Below are 19,655 nucleotides of genomic sequence, written 5' to 3'. Positions count from 1 at the left end.
TTCACCCTCTATTCCAGACCAAGCATCCCAGTAGAGTGCAAATTTCCTTGTACTTCAAAGAACATTCAAATCCAATGTAATTTGCTGTTTGATAAGGCACCGGTTTGCATTTTAAAAAATAATTTTGACATTCTTTTAAGCTCACTTCCTACACGTTTTTCATCAAGTTATTTTTAGATTTTTCAGCATGGAACTTAAAATGCTACCCTGAATCTCTGTGAACAATAACAACATCTCCCATCTTTCATCTCTGATAGCCACAGGAACACAGAAAACGAGCAGAGTGGTTGTCATTCATTGTATCACAGATGGGGTATGAGGACCACGAAGCCAAGTGACTTTCTGTAGCCCAAGACGACAGATGACAGAGTTGTGGTCAGAACTCACAGCTCCTGATCCTCTGTTCACCACTCTCCCCACCACACGTACAGCCCCTCAAGTGGCCCCCACTGATGCCTCTGTCCTGAAAGGGCCATTTTGCTTTTATCTCATGCCAAAGTTCATGCCTTGGAGAAGCCCACCTCTCTGAAATCTTTCTCAGATTCACTGATTTCTTAAACTTGAATACACCTGAACAAGGAATGGACTTTTATAAAGAAAAGCATTTCTCCTTGGCTTCTCTATCTTGACATGTTATTTAAAATATGTACAAAGTAGAATTTGGTAGCAACTCCTAATGCTTATAGCTCCTACATATCTGTGAAACTAACACTAGTTTACAAGTAATATCCAAACACCACCACCACAAAAGGTACAATAATACCCAAAGAAATACCATTAACTAAACGGCCCTTTGGATAAGATATAGACCCCTGGGGGTGTAGTGGCTCTGACTGTCCACTGTAACATGCTCCACATCTGATTCAGTTCTCCACATTTCATCCCTAGCCTGAATGGTGAGAAAATTGACTATTACTGTATAATGAATACTCCAAGAGTTAGTGCTTTGAGTCAACTATCTTATTTGGGTCAAGATTTTGTGAGTCAGAAGTTCAGAAGAGACCCATCTCTGGGTAGCAGCAGATGGTCTGGCCACTGGGGCTAAAAGGACCGCTTCCAAAGGCTTCTTTATCCCTATGCCTATATCTGGATTCACTTTGGCTATCCTTTTCTACTCATGGCATCTCAGCCTCCCCTCAGGGCAGGTGTTCTCAGGATAGTCACACTTTCTACATGGAGTTGGCTTCCAAGAGTCAAGAGTGGAAGCTACTCGGTCGGGTAAGGGCTACATCATAAATATGTTTATAAGAATTGGCATAGCATGACTCTTGTCACATTCTACTGCACAAACTCACAAGCCTCCTCAGATTCACAGGCTGGAGAAACAGGACTCTACTTATTGATGGAGAAGGGCCAAGTCATGTTGCAGAAGAGCACACGTGATGAGAGATGTTGTTCCAGACATCTTAGCAAAATGTAAGTTCCCCAATTTGGCACAAATGCCCCATCCTTTCTCATTAGCCAGAGACTACATGGTACTAATTGCTGCCAATATAATTATGAATGTGAAGACTGAGCTTATAAAAAAGCCTCTGTCCCAAGGAGTCACCCATAAAGTTAGAACATGCTTTTATTCGTGTTTTTATTAGTTTTGAATAAAAATATACCATACAGGGTACTTCTACTGTGCCCATGTCCAGTTTTTCTCCCCTTCCTGAGCACATGGGAGCTGTATCCACCTCAGCTTTTTCAAACTGAGTCACACACAGTGTCTCCTTCTGGCCTGTAGGTGATGAGGAGACAGAATATGTGTCCTTTTCAAGACAAAGCATTTAAGAGTGGGTTTACCTCATCATGCTTCCTCTTCCCCTTCATCTTCCATATTAGAGCAGAGGCATCTCAAGATGCTGGAATCTTCAACAGCATCAGTTGTTGAAAGATTATGTGAATCAAAGTCCTCATGGACCCATGCTGGACATGCAGTATGAATGAACAGTAAATGTTTGTACATCAAACTGTTGGAACTTAGAGGCAACATGATCCAGCCTAACTAATATTTTTATTATCCCTAACATTCTGGTAGGAAATGTGAGAATCCCAACATAATACGCTTTCAGGAACATTGTTTTAATTCACACTAAAATTTTTCATGGAGTAGAGGCAAGCAAGGAGAATAAATGGAGAATTAAGAGAGAGAAAACACAAAAATAGTAGATGGTAATGTTAGCTTTTCTGCTCTGGCAAAAGTTATTGTTATTTGTGAAACCAAATTTTTTAAAGATGAAGTCACTCTCATAGCTTTGAAATGCTTGAGCACTCATTTGTAGACATTTGCATTTGCATTGTGATTCCACGATAGAGATGACAAATTGAGACAACTTATTTCAGATATTTGAACTTTCATTGTTATTTAATGCTACAGGTGATAAAATAGAAGCAATTAGTAAGGGTTAAGTGACTTGCCCATATTGCATGAGTAAGTAGGAGATGAGTTTTTTTTAATGCTCTGAAGAAGTCAAACGACAAGTTATATTTTAGCCATGGAGAATATGACCCTTGGCCAAGTTATTCTTTTTCTGAGACAGCTTAACTTACTCAAAAAAGGAATCACTGTATTAAGTTTTAGAAGAATCTGATTTGCTCTGCACTTGAGTGCCACCTGGTATAATCTCATGATTAGCATTGATGATTACTCATTGATTTTGGTTTTTTGATTAAAAATTTTCATGATTAAACATCAACCATTTGCAGATGTGTGGACAAATTATCAACTGAATTCAAATTACCTCTAAAGACCAGATTGCAAACTGGTTGGTCTAGTGATTTTGGTCATGTGAACAGCTGAATTAGATTGCTCCCTGGGAAAGAAGCTGATTGCTCGGAGAGCAGTGCACACAAACAAATCAACTAGATTCAAAGTGATGCTGTTAGGCTATATAAACCCAGTCTTCAAATAGCCTCCCTGGCGAGACCCTGTTTTTCATTTAACCTGAATGATGTTTGCGGGCTGTGGGTACTTTATAATTTCCTTTCAATGTGAAGTCAGTGTGAGATATTCCGTGGAGTTTATATTAATAGATTTATATCATCCTGGACAAAGTCTTTTGAGCTTTGTAATTTTTTTCCTGTTCTATTCAACCTTTTTATTAAGAACTGGTTGAGGATATTGATGTTGATCAAAATCAGACAGGAAGGTTTGTGGGAAGGAATGACAGGAAGGTGGCAAAGATACCGAATCAGGATCCAAGAAAAGCTTAACAGGTCATAATAAATTTTAATAAGATGAAAAATTCAAAAATTAGACCTGAGTCTTTGCTTTAGGACCAATACACCAATCTTCCAAGGATGGATGGATTTGCAGCACATCTGAGAAGACACTAGAAGTTCTGACTAGTTGAAAAGTCAGTATTAGTCAACATATGATCCGTGACCTTTAAAGAAGGATAAAGTGATCCGATGGTATGTTCATAGGAGAACAGCCTTCAAAGTGTGAGGAAGGAGACTCCAGTGCTACTCTGACATCATCAGATCATAGCTGAACTGTGTGTTTAGTCCTCGGTGTTCAGAGGTGGGATGAGGAGGACAGGAAATCAAACCAAATTAGTGTCTTCAAGAACTAGGAATGTTTATTCTGAAGACGGTCCAGGGCCAAAAGAAGTATATTCAAATGTTTAAAGGGTTCTCACATAGAGGAGGAGATCATTTAGCCCCAGAAAGCAGAAACTGGGTGTATCCCAATGTATTGGAATTGCCTTAAGGAAGAATTTTTTTCTTCCTTTCGTTTTCCTGGGAGAAATTTTTTTTTTTTTGGCTGCATCTGATCTTCATTGCAGTACATAGGATCTTCATTGCAGTGCCTGGGCTCTGTCATTGCCCCATGGCATGCAGGATCTTAGTTCTCTGACCAGGGATCAAACCCACGTCCCCACCTAGGAAGGGAGATTCCTAACCACTGGACTACCAAGGAAATCCCAAGGAAGAGCTTTTACGTGGACCACCTTTGCAAACTGTGAGGTCAGTGGGGGATTGCGGGGGGCGGGGCGGGGGGTGCTGGGGGAGCTTGCATAAAGGTGACTTGTCCAATACTGAGTCATCCTGTTTGGGGAAGTTGAAGAGGAAGGATCGAAAAATAGAGACCCATGGACAAATTTGCTCTACTGACATATTCTCTTCAGTTTTTTCATGTGTTAAGAATCTTTGACTAAGCCACTAATATATTTAAGAAGCACAAAGATTTTTTTACTAAGGTTGGCATTTTCTGATTTTCTTGAAACATTGGCATATCTGGTAGCCATGGATCTCCATTTTTGTGAGCTAACAACCATCTGAGGAAGCTGTTCTGCTCTCTCCTGTGAAAGGGTTATGCTCCCAGGTTCTCCACACTCTCCACCACTCCTTGTTGTGTCCCCACCTAGAGGCAGAAGAAGAAGTGATCATGTGTCCACTTGCTTGAGTTACTGCTCTGCTTATACCCAACCCACCTCAACTGGTGACTTATTTGCCCAGCCTCTCAAAGCATTCTGTTTGTTATCCTGATCTGACACTCTGATTGACTGTGTTAGAGGACAGAATTTAGTTAGAAATTACTGGTTTTCAAACTTTTTTTTTTTCAGCTGAAATAACAATACCTCTGCTCCTTCCCACCCAGTTTGACAAATGAAATCTCACACCAAATCCACAGATGTAGAGGAGGGACTTGCAGTGGGGGAAGAAGAGAGTGGGATGAATGGAGAAGTAGCATCGACATATATGCACTATTATGTGTAAAATAGATGGCTAGTGGGAAGTTGTTGCATAACACAGGGAGCCCAACCTGGTGCTCTGTGATGACCTAGAGGGGTGGGTTCGGGGGAGGAGAGGGAGGTCCAAGAGGGAAGGGTTATATGTATATTTATGGATGACTTCTGTTGTTATACAGCAGAAATCAACACAACATTGTAAAGCAATTTTCCTCCAATTAAAAAATGAATTAAAAAAAAACCAGGAGGAAAATCTATTATCTTTGAAGTGAATGAAAAACCTCTATCGCATCATCTCGTGTTTCCCTTGAGGCAAGAAATGGAATTTTAGGGCTCTGATGACCTGGTTTGATGAACGCATGATGTGAAATTTTCTTCTAAAATTTGGGGATACTAACATAAGGAGTAGTTCTTCCAAGCATTTTAGAGTAGCAGTCCCCAACTCTTTGGCACCAGGGACTAGTTTCATGGAAGATAATTCTTCCACAGATTGGAGAGAGGGATGGTTTCAGGATGATTCAAGCACATTATATTTATTGTGCACTTCATTTCTATTATTATTATGTCAACTCCACCTCAGATCATCAGGCATTAGATCTTGGAGATTGGGGACCCCTGCTTTAGAGTATTGATTTAAAGAAAATTCCCATTTCTCATATGAAAATAAAGATATGCAAAGGAAGGATCACAAACTAGCAGGAAATCTGGGTTTTGGTTCTGGCTTCACGTCAACCAGGGCTTCCCTGGTGGCTCAGATGGTGAAGAATCTGTCTTCAATGTGAGAGACCCAAGTTCGATCCCTGAGTCTGGAAGATCCCCTGGAGAAGGGAATGACTACCCTTGCTTGGAGAATCCCATGGACAGAGGAGCCTGGTGGGTTACAGTCCATGAGGCTGCAAAGAGTCAGAAGTGACTGAGTGACTAATACTCTCATTATTTGCACATCAACCAGCTGGAGGAACCCCAGATATAAACACCAGAAGGGACCTTCGAAGGCTAACCAGTCTACATGCCTCACTGTGTAGACAAGGAAACTGAAGACAGGGGGATAAAATGACTTGACAAGGAAATGTTGCTGGTTATTATCAGAGCTGATGTCAGAAGCCAAGAATGACCTTGGGTGGCACACCCTCCATCACAGTCCTTTTGCCCCTCCCTTGGCAGTTCTTTGAGTCTGTTTACACACAATCAATTTGTGAACCACTCTGGTTTTCTTTTTGGAGAAGGAAATGGCAACCCACTCCAGTATTCTTGCCTGGGGAATCCCACAGATAGAGGAGCCTGGCAGGCTACAGTCCCCAGGGTCACAAAGAGTCGGGCACGACTCCTTCCGTTCTCTGGGAGGGCTTTCCCCTGTCATTTCTCCAAGATGTCCTTACAAACTGACATCCATTAAGCAGTCCTTTACGTGAGGGGGGCTACTCTGCTTTTTCAAACCTGTTTTCTCTCAGGCAATTAACTCTTTATTGCTGACTGGGATACACTTGCCGTATAAAAGATGGAAAACACAATATTTTTGGTACAGATAATGGGAAGCCAATTGGATAATCTCCAGCAACTGGACTGTTATTCAGAAGTGAATCTCTTTGTCTAGCTGCTTCAGTCATTTCCTCTACTCCACTCACAAGGGTTTGAAGCTACTGGCAACGGTAGGAATTCAATTCCTCTCATTTTCTAAACTCCCTTGGCTTGGACCAAAGAGCAGAAGCTTGCTTTTGGATGAAGATGTGATCACAAACAAGTCAATGGACATCATAAAAGGAAAACAGCTAAACCAGTTTCAAAATACTCAAAGAGAGTTTCACAGTGTTTTGTTTTGTTTTTTTAAACCTTTCTTAGTCTTATCCATGAATCATGATCTTAGGAAAATCCATAGCCAGATAGACATATTTATTTTAACCATTTGCTTGTGTCATCATGAAGGAGAACTGAGAACCTCCTCCAGCTAAGTACTGAATACAGTTCACTCTGGAGCAGCGGTTTCCAGAGTAAGGAAACTGCTCAGATCTGTCTACCTTCTAGACAGATTTTTACATCTTAACAGGGAATTATTTTAAGAACTCTACCTTTCTGAAATACATGAAAATGTGATCAAGGCAGAATCAACACAGCTTGGATTTTGTATTTCTGAATTGGGGATTAAGGTTCTTACCTGTGGGTCTACATAGAGTCCAACTTGATCTGCCTCAGCTTTTACAGTTTCTTAAAATTAAAAAGAAGTGTCCAACTCAGATGTCCCTCTTGCCATGTCAAACAGAGGCTGTTTCTGGGTAACTCTGCCTAGCAACTCACAGAACTGTCTCTTGGCTCTGAGATATTGCCTCATTGGCCTTGAGGTTTTAGAAGCTTGGTTCTTATCCATTCTGAGTCAAATGTGACTTCCCTGCTTAAAAATACACCATCCAGCCCAGATACAGCAGTGTCTGATTGAGATAAAATTCATGCCACCATTTTTATTTCATAATCTCATATGTGCACCATGAATTTCAATACTCATTCAGAAAAAATATGTTGAAGATGGAAAAACTGAAAAAACTCATATTCCATCGGTATATCTAGGTGGTTCTAGTGAGAAATAATTAGAGGGAATTATATACAAATATAATTATATCTTAATACTCTGGTAAAAGTGAATGAGTAGGACACATTGACTAGATGGGTCTTTGCTTGACCTCTGACCCTTTTTCTCTGGTATCTGTCACTTCTCTATTTCCTCTGCTGGTTCCCAGTCATCGACCAGATTTCTAACTGTCATTAATAGAATGCCCCGGGCTCAGTCCCACACAAATTATCTTCTCTGCACTCATTTCTCAGATAATTTCAACTTGTCTCATGGCATTGAATGCTATTAGTAGATGGGTGGCCCCCACAATATGTCTCCAACTCCAACCTCAATCCTAAACTTTTAAATGCACTTGCTTATTTTACTTGGAAGCTCAAAGCAACTCTCAGATGTTAACATGTTTAAAACTTGTCTCTTGATTCCCTACCCACTCCCAATCAATGTGCTTTTCCTCCCATCTGTCCATCTACATAAAAGTCTACCTACTCTGTGCTCGAGTAACTCAGGCCAACTGCCTTAGTTACCCTGGCATTCTCTGTTCCTCTCCCATTCCTTATCTAATCCATCAACAAATGAATCAGCAAATTTGAAGACTCTACCTTCAAGAAACAACCCTACATCAGATTTGTTTCTCACTACTTCGACCAGCTTCTACCCTGGTTTAAGCTGCCATCCTTTCCCCACCATCATTCCTGAAAGATGACATCACTTTGCACTGATCTCCTAATTTCCAGTGTGCAGCCCCATGCCCACCCCATAGTCTATCATTCCACCCCCAAGTAGAGCAATCCCATCTCATTCAATCAATCAGTCGATTCAGTCCTTATCCTGACCTATACTGTCTTCTGTGATCTTGCTTCCTTGCTGATTTCATTTCTTTTCCTATTCTCCGTGGCACACATTTTCCCAGTCTTACTGGCATCCTTGTTTTTCACAGAACACATCAAACATGCCCTGGATGGGAAGCCTTCCTCCCTGGATGGGAGGAACATTTGCTGGTTCCTCTGCTGATGATGCCCTTTCCCCATGTGGCCCCAGGGAGATCTTCCTTCCCTCTTTCAGGTCTATATTTAAATGTCACCTTACCTGGATGATTTTTATTATTATTATTAAATACTAACCCCCTCCCCTGCCACTCCCTCTTCCTTGCAATTTTCTGTTTATCCTCATCACTCTTTCCCCATCAGTCATGTAATTGCTTTTTTCATCTGGCTTTTGTCTCCATCCTTCACCCCACTAGTATTGATACACAAGCTTCAGGGGAAGAGTACTTGGTCTGTTTGTTTCCCTGTTGTGTCCAGTACTTAGACAGTGTTCAGCATGCAGTTGAACTTTGTAAATACTTGCTGAATGAACACATGGTTTGCTAGCAAGCAACTAGATAGTAGATTATATTGTGAGTTTAATGAGCATACACAAAACGCTCATTTTAAGGCAATATAATAGAGGCATTTTAGATATTTAAAGATATTTCCTTTGCATCTCAGGGAAGCCAGGGGAAGGATTGAGGTAAGGCAGGTCAGGGGAAATTCACCTTAAAAACACTGAAGATTTTGGTGGAAAGTCCTAAAAATTTGCCAGCTCACAGTCTGAGAGTCATCATCTTGTGAATTACCAGGATGATACAAAAGCACTTTCTTCTTTCCATGTTGGTTTCCTCTGTGTTAGAACCTCTTAGAAAGAAAGTTACGCCTCCCCAGAAGTCTACCAGAACGGTGTCTTCCAGAGTGTTCTTCTTACTCTTTCGGCCATGAGGCAGTGTCCGCATAAGTGATCATTTAAAATAAGCTCACAACGTCTAGAAAAAGCCTGACTTCCTCCTTAGCAGCTTTCTCTGTGCCTTTCTGAATCCATAGTAAACACATCTCCCCTGTTCCCCACAAAGAGTTAATTACAGCTCTTGCAGCAGCTCTTTGAGGCAGGAAGCCAGGTACATCTGCAGCGCCCAGAGGAGACACAGAAAGTGCTCCCTGCTGAATCGTGAAGCCAGCAGATTAGGGCAGATTCACTTTCCCTTGGGTTAGAACATCACTAAAGGCGGCTCTCTTTTGCTTCCTCCCCCAACACATTGTTCCTTCTCCAGATGCTGTAGTCACTCTCAAAAATGTGCACCCCATAAAGGTTTATACTTGCTGAGCCTATCTCTTAACAAGGAGTCTAGAAAATGAATTTGGTCACTAGTTGGGTAGCTAAGTCAGTATCTGCTCCACATGGGTTTCTCAGGCTCACCCTTTGGGCTCCAAGTATGGTCAAAGTTGCATGTCTACAGATTTACTTTTCCCTCTGAGCTCGTTGCAGTCCAGGGAGAAGGGCAGTGAGGGAAGCTGGGCTGCCTAGAGAAAGTTGCCGACCCTAGAAGCATGCCAACATTGCCACAAAGGCAAGGCTTGGGGCAGAATGTTGGCCCCCATGGTCTCCGGATCCTGGTGTCGCTTTCATGACCATGTGATATATCACATGGTAAAAGGGACTCTGTGGATGGAATTAAGGTGACTAATCTGCTAAAATGTAGAGAGGGGGATTATGTTAGGTTATCTGGGTGGGTCCAATGGAGCCCCAGAAGCCTGAAGCAAAAGATAAGCAGAGAGATGTGAAGACAAGAAGGATCAGATGTGTGTTGTTGATCTGAGGATGAAGGAGTCACAGGAGAAGACACTGCAACCCCATTCTCAGAAACATCTTTTATACACTCAACTCCCCACCTCAGAGTCTGTTTCCACAGAATCCAAGCTAAGACCTGATGTTTGTTTACTCTTTCATAGAGAAATCAGACCGTAGGGACAGAGCTCTAAAGTGGGTAACATGTAAACTATGCATGGTCAAAATGAACTTTGAACATTTCTTAAGAAAGTTAAGAAATCAATATATTGTGTCTCAATGCATCACAAACATGTGGAATTTCCTAGGAACCCAATCCTGTCTCACTGTTCAACACACAGCAGATGAAGAAGCTACCTTGGACTTAGGAAATATTTTGTGTCAGAAGTATTATTGTTATTTTTTAATTTATTTTTAACTGCAGATAATTGTTTTACAATGTTGTGTTGGTTTCTGCCATACATCAACAGGAACCAGCCATAGGTATACATATGTTCCCTCCCTCTTGAACCTCCATCCCACCTCCTGTCCCATCCCACCCCCTAGGTTGTCGCAGAGCATCACAATGAGCATCCTGTGTTCTGTAACAACTTTCCATTAGCTATCTCTTTTACATATGATAATGTACATGTCTCCATGCTACTCTCTCAATTCGTCCCACCCTCTCCTGCTCCTGCTGTGTCCATAAGTCTGTTCTCTATGTCTGAGTCTCTATTTCTGCCCTGCAAATAGGTTCATCAGTACCATTTTTCTAGATTCCATATATATGCATAATAGACGATATTTGTTTTTCTCTTTCTGACTTAAGAAGTATTATCTATAAATGCTAAAGGCTCTCACCCAGAAAGGTGAACTGCTCCCGCTTTGAACTGGGAGGGAAAGATGTGGGCTGCATCCTCAGATGACTTTGCTTATTCTGGCCTCTGCAGGGCACACATGGGTTAAGCAGACTCCTAAACAGAAGTGCCCACTTGTTGTTATTTCCCTTCCTTTTTCACATTTCCATTTATAACTCAGTTCATTGAATTCACATAAATCACATAAGCTGATGATATATCTTCATATTTTCCCATTATATTACTTTTGATTGAGGGAATCCAATTATTAGTTAGTGAGAATGAGTTCTTAAAGAATCACAAGTTCATAAGCAATATCAATTCTCATTTAGCTTTCTATCTAAATCATCTCTGGTATTGAGAGGAGTCATCAGTTTTATTATTTCTTTCGCATCAATCATGACTGTGTGACCCCAGAGAAGTCACTTACCCTCTTGGGTTTATTTTATCTGGATGATATTTTAAAGCTTCAAGGCAGAGTGTTGAATCAATGTTTTCTATGGAATCTTCCTGTTCTACATTTCTCTTTGTGCAGAGGACCAAGGAAATTAGTTTCTGAAATCTAAGTCAGTGACAGAGCAGCACCATGCAGTGTGGGAACCCCTCACAAACCACGGGATGGTCAGTACGTCACGAGCCTCCCTAAGTCCCTGTTTCCTCGCCTGTAAACTCAGGATCCAATGCCACTTAATGCACAGTAGATCTCTGAGGATTAATGAGACGATGCCTGCTAATCCTTAGCATGGGTTGGACAGCAGGATTTGTAGCGAGAGATCATCAGCCACTGCCGACAGCTTCCTCCATGAAGCACCTCCATTTCTGCCTCTGCTTGGGGACTTTCTCCCGCATTCAGAGGCTCGTGCACAGGATGTGCCAGGGGGTTTAACATTCAGATCAGCTCAGAAACAAGAGACAACAGAAAGGCCAACTGTTTTTCTGGTGGGACAGCTCCGAAGCATGCCCGTGAGACAGAGGCTCAGCTGCCTACAATGCAGACCTGCTGTAAATCTCACCCTCTGCTTCCTTTTGTCACTTCCCTCCATCAACTGACTCTTGCTCTTGTGCATCTGAGGATCAACCTCCCAAATAAGTGACCCCCTTCCAGGTCCTTGTGCCAGGATTTGCTTTGTGCAGGAATCCAAACTAAGACAGCAGCCCTCAACAGACACGAGCCAACCTTAAGAACCGTTATGAAATTAAACTGAGAGGAGGCCCTGGAGAGATTCCCCTCTGAGCTCTTCTTCCTTAGACATCTGGCTCCTGCAGAAGTGTCATGAGCAGGATCTTGAAGGACTGTGTAAAGACTGTGTAAAGTGCTTTTTCCTCACTTACATACACAAGGTTGCTGGCTGGCTGGCTGGTTGGGTGTGGAGAGGTATGAGCCCCAAAGCCTTCCTACTAGGCACTCCATTGCACTTGTGGTTCATTTTTTGAAAAGGAGCTTTGTTTTCGCTAAAAGTGTGTGTTTGCTACTTCAGGGTTCTCGAGGAGAGGAAACAAGGTACATAGGAGCAGGGAGGGAAAACCCGAGGAAAAAGGGAGAAATGATGCTAAATTTTTCTGTGCACTCATTGGGGAATGATTTGCCTCTTCAAAGTGGGCAGTGTGGTTCCTTTTTTCATGATAGAAAATTGAGCTGATAACAGAGCAAGAAAGGTCCAGGTCACTGAAGGGGTTACATGATTCAAGTGTTATTGAGACAATCCTTGAGGGGTGGGTTTGGGGCTGGGTCTCATCCAGTTTTCACCAATAATAAAAAATATGTTTCCTGGGCCTCGTCTCACCTTCTCTATCTTCCTCTGGCATCAACTTCACTTTGTTTCAGTTCCCCATGTCCCCAGTTTACTATTCTCTGCAGTAGACGTGCCAGAGGCACCCATGAATCCTGTTATCCCACTCAGGAGTGTCTCTTGGGAATTCCAGCTAATCTGTGTCTCCGAGGCCCCAGGAGTTAAAGGAATTTCAAACCTCACCACTGGCTAACTCTCTACTTGCATAATTTTATCAATGGACCATGGGCTTCCCTGGTAGCTCAGCTGGTAAAGAATTCACCTGCAATACAGGAGACCCTAGTTTGATTCCTGGAGGAGGGATAGGCTACCCACTCCAGTATTCCTGGGCTTCCCTGGTGGCTCAGATGGTGAAGAATCCACCTGCAATGCAGGAGACCTGGGTTTGATCCCTGGGTTGGGAAGGTCCCCTGGAGGAGACTTGGCAACCCACTCCAGTATTCTTGCCTGGAGAATCCCCATAGACAGAGGAGCCTTGCGGTCTAGAGTTCATAGGGTCACAAAGAGTCAGACACAATCACATCCGTGGACCACAGAGCTCTTATAATCATGCATCCTGGATGGTCCTTTCCCTGTGAGAATCTCAACTCCAAATAGGTTGCTCCCTTGCTGACCAAGAGACCTAAAACCAGGGTGGAAAAGATGGAGCCAATATAGGGACCTGAGTCAGTTTTCGGCTTTCAAACTCGTGTGTGACTCAGGCACACACCCACCTCTTTGTTACCTTCATTTCAAGAAGGAATAACAACTGTTGGTCCAACTCATGTTCCAAGGAGATGAGAAGATGAAGAGAAGCAGCCATGAAGGCCCTCTGGAATAAAAGCATGACAGCAATTCAAAATACTGTTGTACTTGCTGTACTATTTTTAATAAACTCACTGTGTTTGTGTTTCTAAATAAGCAAAATGATTAAATCTATCAGCTTTATTTCTTTCCCTAGAGAAGACATCCAGAAGAGAAACCAAGGAATTCCTATCCATTTCTTAGAGCAGGATCTCAGCACCACAAACCTCACCAATATAGAGTCAAGTATGAAGATAAAAAACAACCTATTAAAAAAAGAAATGTACAAAATGGAAACAATTTTTCTAAGGTATAAAAATCAACCAACCAAACAAATCAACCTATTTTTTTTGGAGGGGGGCAGTTATAAATTCTTTTTAAAAGGCACTAACATGATGGATTTTCTGTTTTCACCAGCCTCTCAGGCTGGGATGTTCTCAGGTGTCCCTGTGACATAAGGACAGAACACACCCACTGGGGGAAGGCTTGGTCTAAACCAAAACGAAAAGTGAGGGTAGGCATTTCTCTCCACAACATTTTCTATTTGAAAGCAGATTTTCCAGAAGGTAATTGTGTTTTATTCGTCTCTTCTCCAACTTTTAATCCAAGTACAGTCAGCCTTCTGTATCCACCCTTGCAGAACCCATGGATACGGATGGCCAGCTTCTCGATGCCACTTACATAAGGGACTTGAGCATCTGAAATTTGGTATCTGCGGGGGTCCAGGGACCAATTCCTAATGGAAACTGAGAGACAGCTGTGATCAAATAGTTATATTAATTAAAGGAAAGACACAAAACATGCTAGTGGGTTGTCATGATCATTACAAATTACTGTGATTGATGCTAGGTATTTGAAAATGCTTGGAAGCTAAGAGCTTAGCGGTTATGACAAAATTTCATGTAACACGTGGAGGAAGAAGGTAGATGAATTTCTTTGCTTGTTTGAATTGCTGAAGGACCCAAAGCACTTACAAGCCATTCCCAGTTTCTGTCAACCACCTGAGTTTCAGTTACCATAATGAATTCATTAAAAAAGCACTATCAATCACGGTATTATGAAGTCCCACAAACAAAGAAAGCCTGATTCACTCATTATTCAGATTTTTACAAACAGATCACACCAGACATGTCCAGTTCGTTTTAAAGAATAGACAAAGTCCTCTTTTTTTTTTTTTTTTTTTTTAAGGTTGTATGGTCTATGAGATTTTTAAAGGACTACCCATTGAAACTAACTTTTGTAGGTTTTTGGAGTGCACTAAAAACTCACAAATATGCTCTGAATAGATCCTTAAAGAACAAAACTGACTCACTATGGGGTCACGTGCTGACACCTAAGGTCATAAGACCTGTCAATACTCTTGGATGCGGAAGAAGCGAGGAAGAAATAGCTCCCATGGAAAGAATGCAGAGGAAACATGTAATATTCTTTGAGACCAGGGGAAACAAGAAAAGGTTTCAGTGGATTGATAGGAGTTTCTGACTTGAAACAGGTTTAAAGAGAACCCCAAGGGATAATTGGATGGTCTAGTATCACTGCTGAGAAAAGGAAATAAATGTTTGAAATTCTTAAATCAAATATAACTTTCTCAACGAATGACATTCAGGTTATTTTTGTTGTTGTTGTTAAATTATCTGGCTTCCATATGACTAGTGGGAGTTTCTTATTGAGTAACTGAGTCTTTAAATTTTTGAACATATTTCATTTTAATGCTCTCTATGTCAGATAAGCAGATGTGAAGGACTGTGAAACAAATGGTTTATTTATTTATTTATTTTTTGAAACAAAAGTTTTAAATAAATCTATTTCCCAGCAGCTTTTCAAGTACTTATTGAATGTATGGGGTTTGATATGTAGACTGTGGACTATAGTTTGGTTTGACTTTAAGATATATTGATGCTGCTCTCAGCTAAAGTTTGACCAATGTCACAGAGGCTTTGAACGTGCATTATTTGCTCTTGACCTTGATGCTGAGAAGGAATTTTCAGTTTTCTTATTTCATTCTAGCTTTGGGTTTATTTATTACATTTTCAAATTATTTTAGCTATTCGCACTTTCCAAACACATTATTCTTGCTTCAGTAGTTACACTGTGACTTTGAACATGATCAGGAACACAGAGAGACTTTGGAAATTAAAAGCTGGCTATTCATGGGATTCTCAGTGACAAGACTTGAAAATGATGAAATGAAGTGGTTTCTTTCATCCACAATTAAGATTGTTTTTAAAGGAGGCCCTGGAAAGACAGCAATACTTCTGTTTCCTAATGGATACCCATTTTAGAATAGTAATGAAAGCATAAGATGAGAAGAACAATATTATTTCATGGATTAAAACCCTGAAGAAAAAATACTAACCATCCATCTATTCATCTGACAGTCATTTATCGAGCATCTACTGTGTACTCACAATGGCACTATAGAAAGATACCCAGAAATAAAGACACAATTTTTGCTTTTTAGCATCTAAATGATGTTATACAGCATTATGCTAATCCTCTTAGCAGAAAGAAACGGAAAGACAAGGGAGCACCTTTAAAACAGTCTGCCTCAGAATATTTTTCTTCGCTGCTTCCCTCCATATTGATGAACAAATGTAAACATACTGAAAGTAGCACTGTGTTGGTGTGGACAAAAGCCCATGTTATCCCTTTCTAGTCTTTTTCTTCTTTTCCTTTAACAAAAAAATTTAGTAGTGAAATGAAGGACAAACATCCTTGAAATTTCTGATCTGAAGCCAAAACAAATCAGAAGTTTGGTCCTCTATCTTTGTCTTCTTTATTTCTTGGGTTGATAGGAGAGCTTGGTGATTTCTTTGGCTAAAAATCTACTTAGGTAGATTGAGCCCTGAGAGCCTGTATAAGCTAAAACCACCCTGGGAATATGTGCACGGCTCCTCGGACTCTGTATTTGCCTTAACAAGCCCGAGAATAGCAAGTGAGGACGGCCAGGAAATATTGCAGAGACGGGGTAAGAAGGAAACTGGGGCGGCAAACATGATTCAAGTTGATTGGTCTATGAGACAACATGTTTCAGAGAAAGATGAAATAACTTGGTCTTTTTTTCCCTTTCATTAAGCCCTTTTGTTTTACCTGTGCCCTTGTTCACTGAAATATCACCAAGTATTTTAAATAATCAAGCTATTTTTCTTGGTGGGACTGTATTTTTTGGTGTGGAAAAGCAATGAAATAGATATTTTGCTCTATTGTTCAAATAAGTATAACATTTTATTTCATTTATTTATTAACATTTTATGATTCCAATCATAGAATATTTATTCTTGCTTCTAAAACAGTCCTGGTACGGAACTCAGGCCAGTGCCTTGCTTCTCCTCCATGTGGTAATTCAGGGACCCAAGCTTCCTCCATTCTGTGACTCTGTCATTTTTTATTATTATTATTTACTTATTTTTTAATCGGAATATAGTTGCTAAAACAACTTGCTCTTAAGATCTTGATTCATGAAAAGTAACTTGTGACATCTGTGCAAGAGACAAAAACATCCTTTTCAGCTACCTGGTCCTTCCCCTCTCCTGTCTATTCTTCCAGTTTCTTCTCTTCCTGCACCTTGTTTGAATGTGCCTGGGAACCCCCAAATTGAGGTGTCCTAACTCAATGTATTTGTCTTTTGTTGAAGTCTGTAAGTCCACAGGACTCACAGCATCCTTATAATACAGCTGTTGTACTTTCCATTATTTTTTTGTTTAAGAGTAGTCACCCTCATGTTTTGGTATCAGCTGATGCCCAAACTAGGTAACCCCAAGAATGCCATGCACAAAAGACTCAGGCCTTAATCTAACATTTGGGAACAAGGCAATCATTACTAGCAGGGTTTCTTTTTTTTTTTTTCATTTTGCAAACAGTGATGAAATTTTATGCTTTATTTCTTTTCCTAAAATGATTTCATTAATGACAGCAGCCCTGACATCTAACCTGGATGAGAAGGCAGGTAAAAGATCCAGGAGATTTATGACCTTCAGTTTCACTGTTACCTTCTCTTGTTCTTTGTGGATAGGGCAGATGGATACCCCCAGCAGGCAAAGGCAAGTGGCTACCAGGACCCTTATAATGGGCAAAGGAGGGAGAATAGATGTTCCATTTGGATAAAATAGATACTACTTTGAGGAGAAAGACAAATGACTGGAATCACCAATGCAGGATTTCCTTCTTTATTCCCCATCCCATCATATTGTCTTCTCTTTCAGAAACATCTCTGTACACTTCAAGAATCAGCATTTCAAAGATTGTTTCAAGTAAGTGCAAGAATAAAACAATCTTAACCTAATAGTCTCAAGGCGTCTCTCTGAACCAAATGATAGCTTCTTAGTTTCACTGATTCTTGGTTCTCTTTCCCGATCCAAACCTCTTAAGCATCACTTTCCTTCTCCCCCAGTTCCTTTTATGTGTTTCTCTCTGAATGATCTCGGGGCACTGTCTCCAATCATGGAAGAGGAGAAACACAAGGAACTTTTAAGAATTATATAAATAAAAGTAAATAATTGACCATAAAAGGTAAGACTGGGGCAGGCATGAAGCATTAGGAAAACCAGTGTCACTTGTACCAGGGTGGTCATGGTCCACTGGTACCTTTTCTGGGTACACAGGTGAGACAGGCAGGATTCCCTGCCCATGGGCTTCTCAAGGGCGTCCCCAGACACTGAACTGGTACAGTCAAGGTCAAGGCTGTGATGACAGAAAAGAGCTTCTCTCTTAAGTAATGGTGCCAGCTTCTACAACAGACCCTTTAAAAATGCTTGGCCTGGGCTGACAGTACAGATATCTTTAAACCTACTGCAAAAGCAAAGATAAAGTGGATTCTCAAAGCAGTGTTTCCATTCTAGGGAATGTGGTTGAGGGTTCCAGGAAAATTGCCTGTGGCATGTCAGCTGGTGATCGGCTGGGGGAGTCTGCTTCATCTGTATTCCTAATTAAAGTCCACATTCAGCGCAGCCACATGTTTCCATGAAAAGCCCCACCAGAATGATTCTAGACTCCACCAGCTCAAAAGGAGTCTCATATGTAAATGTCTAATTCAAATGTCTGCCCTCTTTACATCTGTGTTCCCCATGTCCTGGGCAAGAGGGCATGAAGCCTTCAGTGTACAGATAGCAAGCTTCCTGGATGATGACTTTCTCTCTTGGTGAGCTGCATACAAGAAATCAGAACCTCCCAGTTGAATGAGTGTGGGGCGAGCAGAAGGGGGTTAGAAGGGAGAGGGTTCAATGATGCCCAAAGTTTCTAGTCTGAGAAAACAGGAAGTGGGAACACTGGAGAACGATGCTTATGGACAGGGTGATGAGTTTGGTTGTAAGAAAATTGGATTTAAATTTCTAGGGAGTGGAAGGGAGTAGGAATTGAGACCTAGAGTCCAAGAGAAGGTAAAGATTGGAGTTCAGAGTGGGAGTCCTGAGCATCAGGAAGACAGGGGGCCTGGGTGACATGGATCAGAAAGTGCTGTGATGGGCAGACGGGCAGAGGAGGCTGTGGGCTCCGTCTTGTGTGGACAGGAGAAGCCAGCTGTCTCCTGCAAGCTGATGGCACTGGCCCTCTCATGTTCCCATTCACCACATGGGGCATGGCAGTCTCCTCAGGGCATGTGGATTCACCAGGAGAAACCTCCCATAAAACGACTCATTAAACTGCTGGTGTCTTCCCATCCATCAGAGGCCAAAGCATGTCCCCGGGCAACCCGAAATCCTCACACAAGAATGCAGGAGGAAAGGCCAGAAAAGGGGTGGTATCCTTGCTTACTCCCCTTCTTTGGCCTCTCGAGGGTAAAATTATTATGTGTAAGACAGAGGAGCAGAGTCCCCAGGATCCATGTGGATGATTGCAACACACCCACTGAATGCCTTTACTCCACAGTCCTGGCCCCCACCCCACCCTGGCACACTCCCTCCACAGGCTCATCTGTGGCTGCAGAGGCTAGCAGGCAGGTTTCTAGGAAGACTCACCCTGGGGTCTCTCTCCAGCTGCTGCTGATGTTGTAGGCTGCGTCTTCTCTTGGCCTTGGCCAGGCCATTGTGATAAAAATGGTACAGGCCTTCAGCGAAGGGGAGCTGCAAAGGGTCAGACAGACACAGGCAAGGTTAGCTTCTGGGGGTGCCCCCGGACAGGGATGCCAGAGCCAGGGTACATGCTGGGGCTCCTGGGATGGGACTCCACATGTGACCCTCTGGTTCCCTGTCACTGTTCTCCTCCCCATCTCCTCACTTTTCTGATGTAATAATATGTTCACCTCCCTTCTCCCCCAAACCCATTCTTTCCTCCACTACTGTAGTTTTCATCTGTCTTTTCATCTTCTCTTCTCATCCATAAAGACTTCCCTTTATATTCATCCCCACACCAGCTTCTCTAGTCTCTTCTCTTAGGCATCACAAGAAAAGGAAACTGCAGACCATTAGCCATT

General features: G+C 41.8%; 1 protein-coding gene across 2 annotated transcripts in view; it reads right to left on the bottom strand.

Annotated features, from left to right (window-relative positions):
* The window catches only part of PCSK2 (proprotein convertase subtilisin/kexin type 2), a 229,676-nt gene that overhangs the window by 184,416 nt on the left and 25,605 nt on the right, over positions 1-19,655 (bottom strand). Inside the window, exon 2 of one of the 2 annotated variants that reach the window (XM_065919585.1) lies at positions 19,201-19,305. The exons of the other annotated variant lie outside the window; for it this stretch is intronic. Within the exon in view, the coding sequence (XP_065775657.1) occupies positions 19,201-19,305 (105 nt within the window). The remainder of the gene's footprint in view (positions 1-19,200; positions 19,306-19,655) is intronic. 2 annotated transcript variants of the gene reach the window in all.

The sequence above is a fragment of the Muntiacus reevesi genome, chromosome 2, assembly GCF_963930625.1.
Source record: "Muntiacus reevesi chromosome 2, mMunRee1.1, whole genome shotgun sequence".
Classification (NCBI taxonomy): Eukaryota; Metazoa; Chordata; class Mammalia; order Artiodactyla; family Cervidae; genus Muntiacus; species Muntiacus reevesi.
This window is presented reverse-complemented; position numbering and strand designations above follow the sequence as displayed.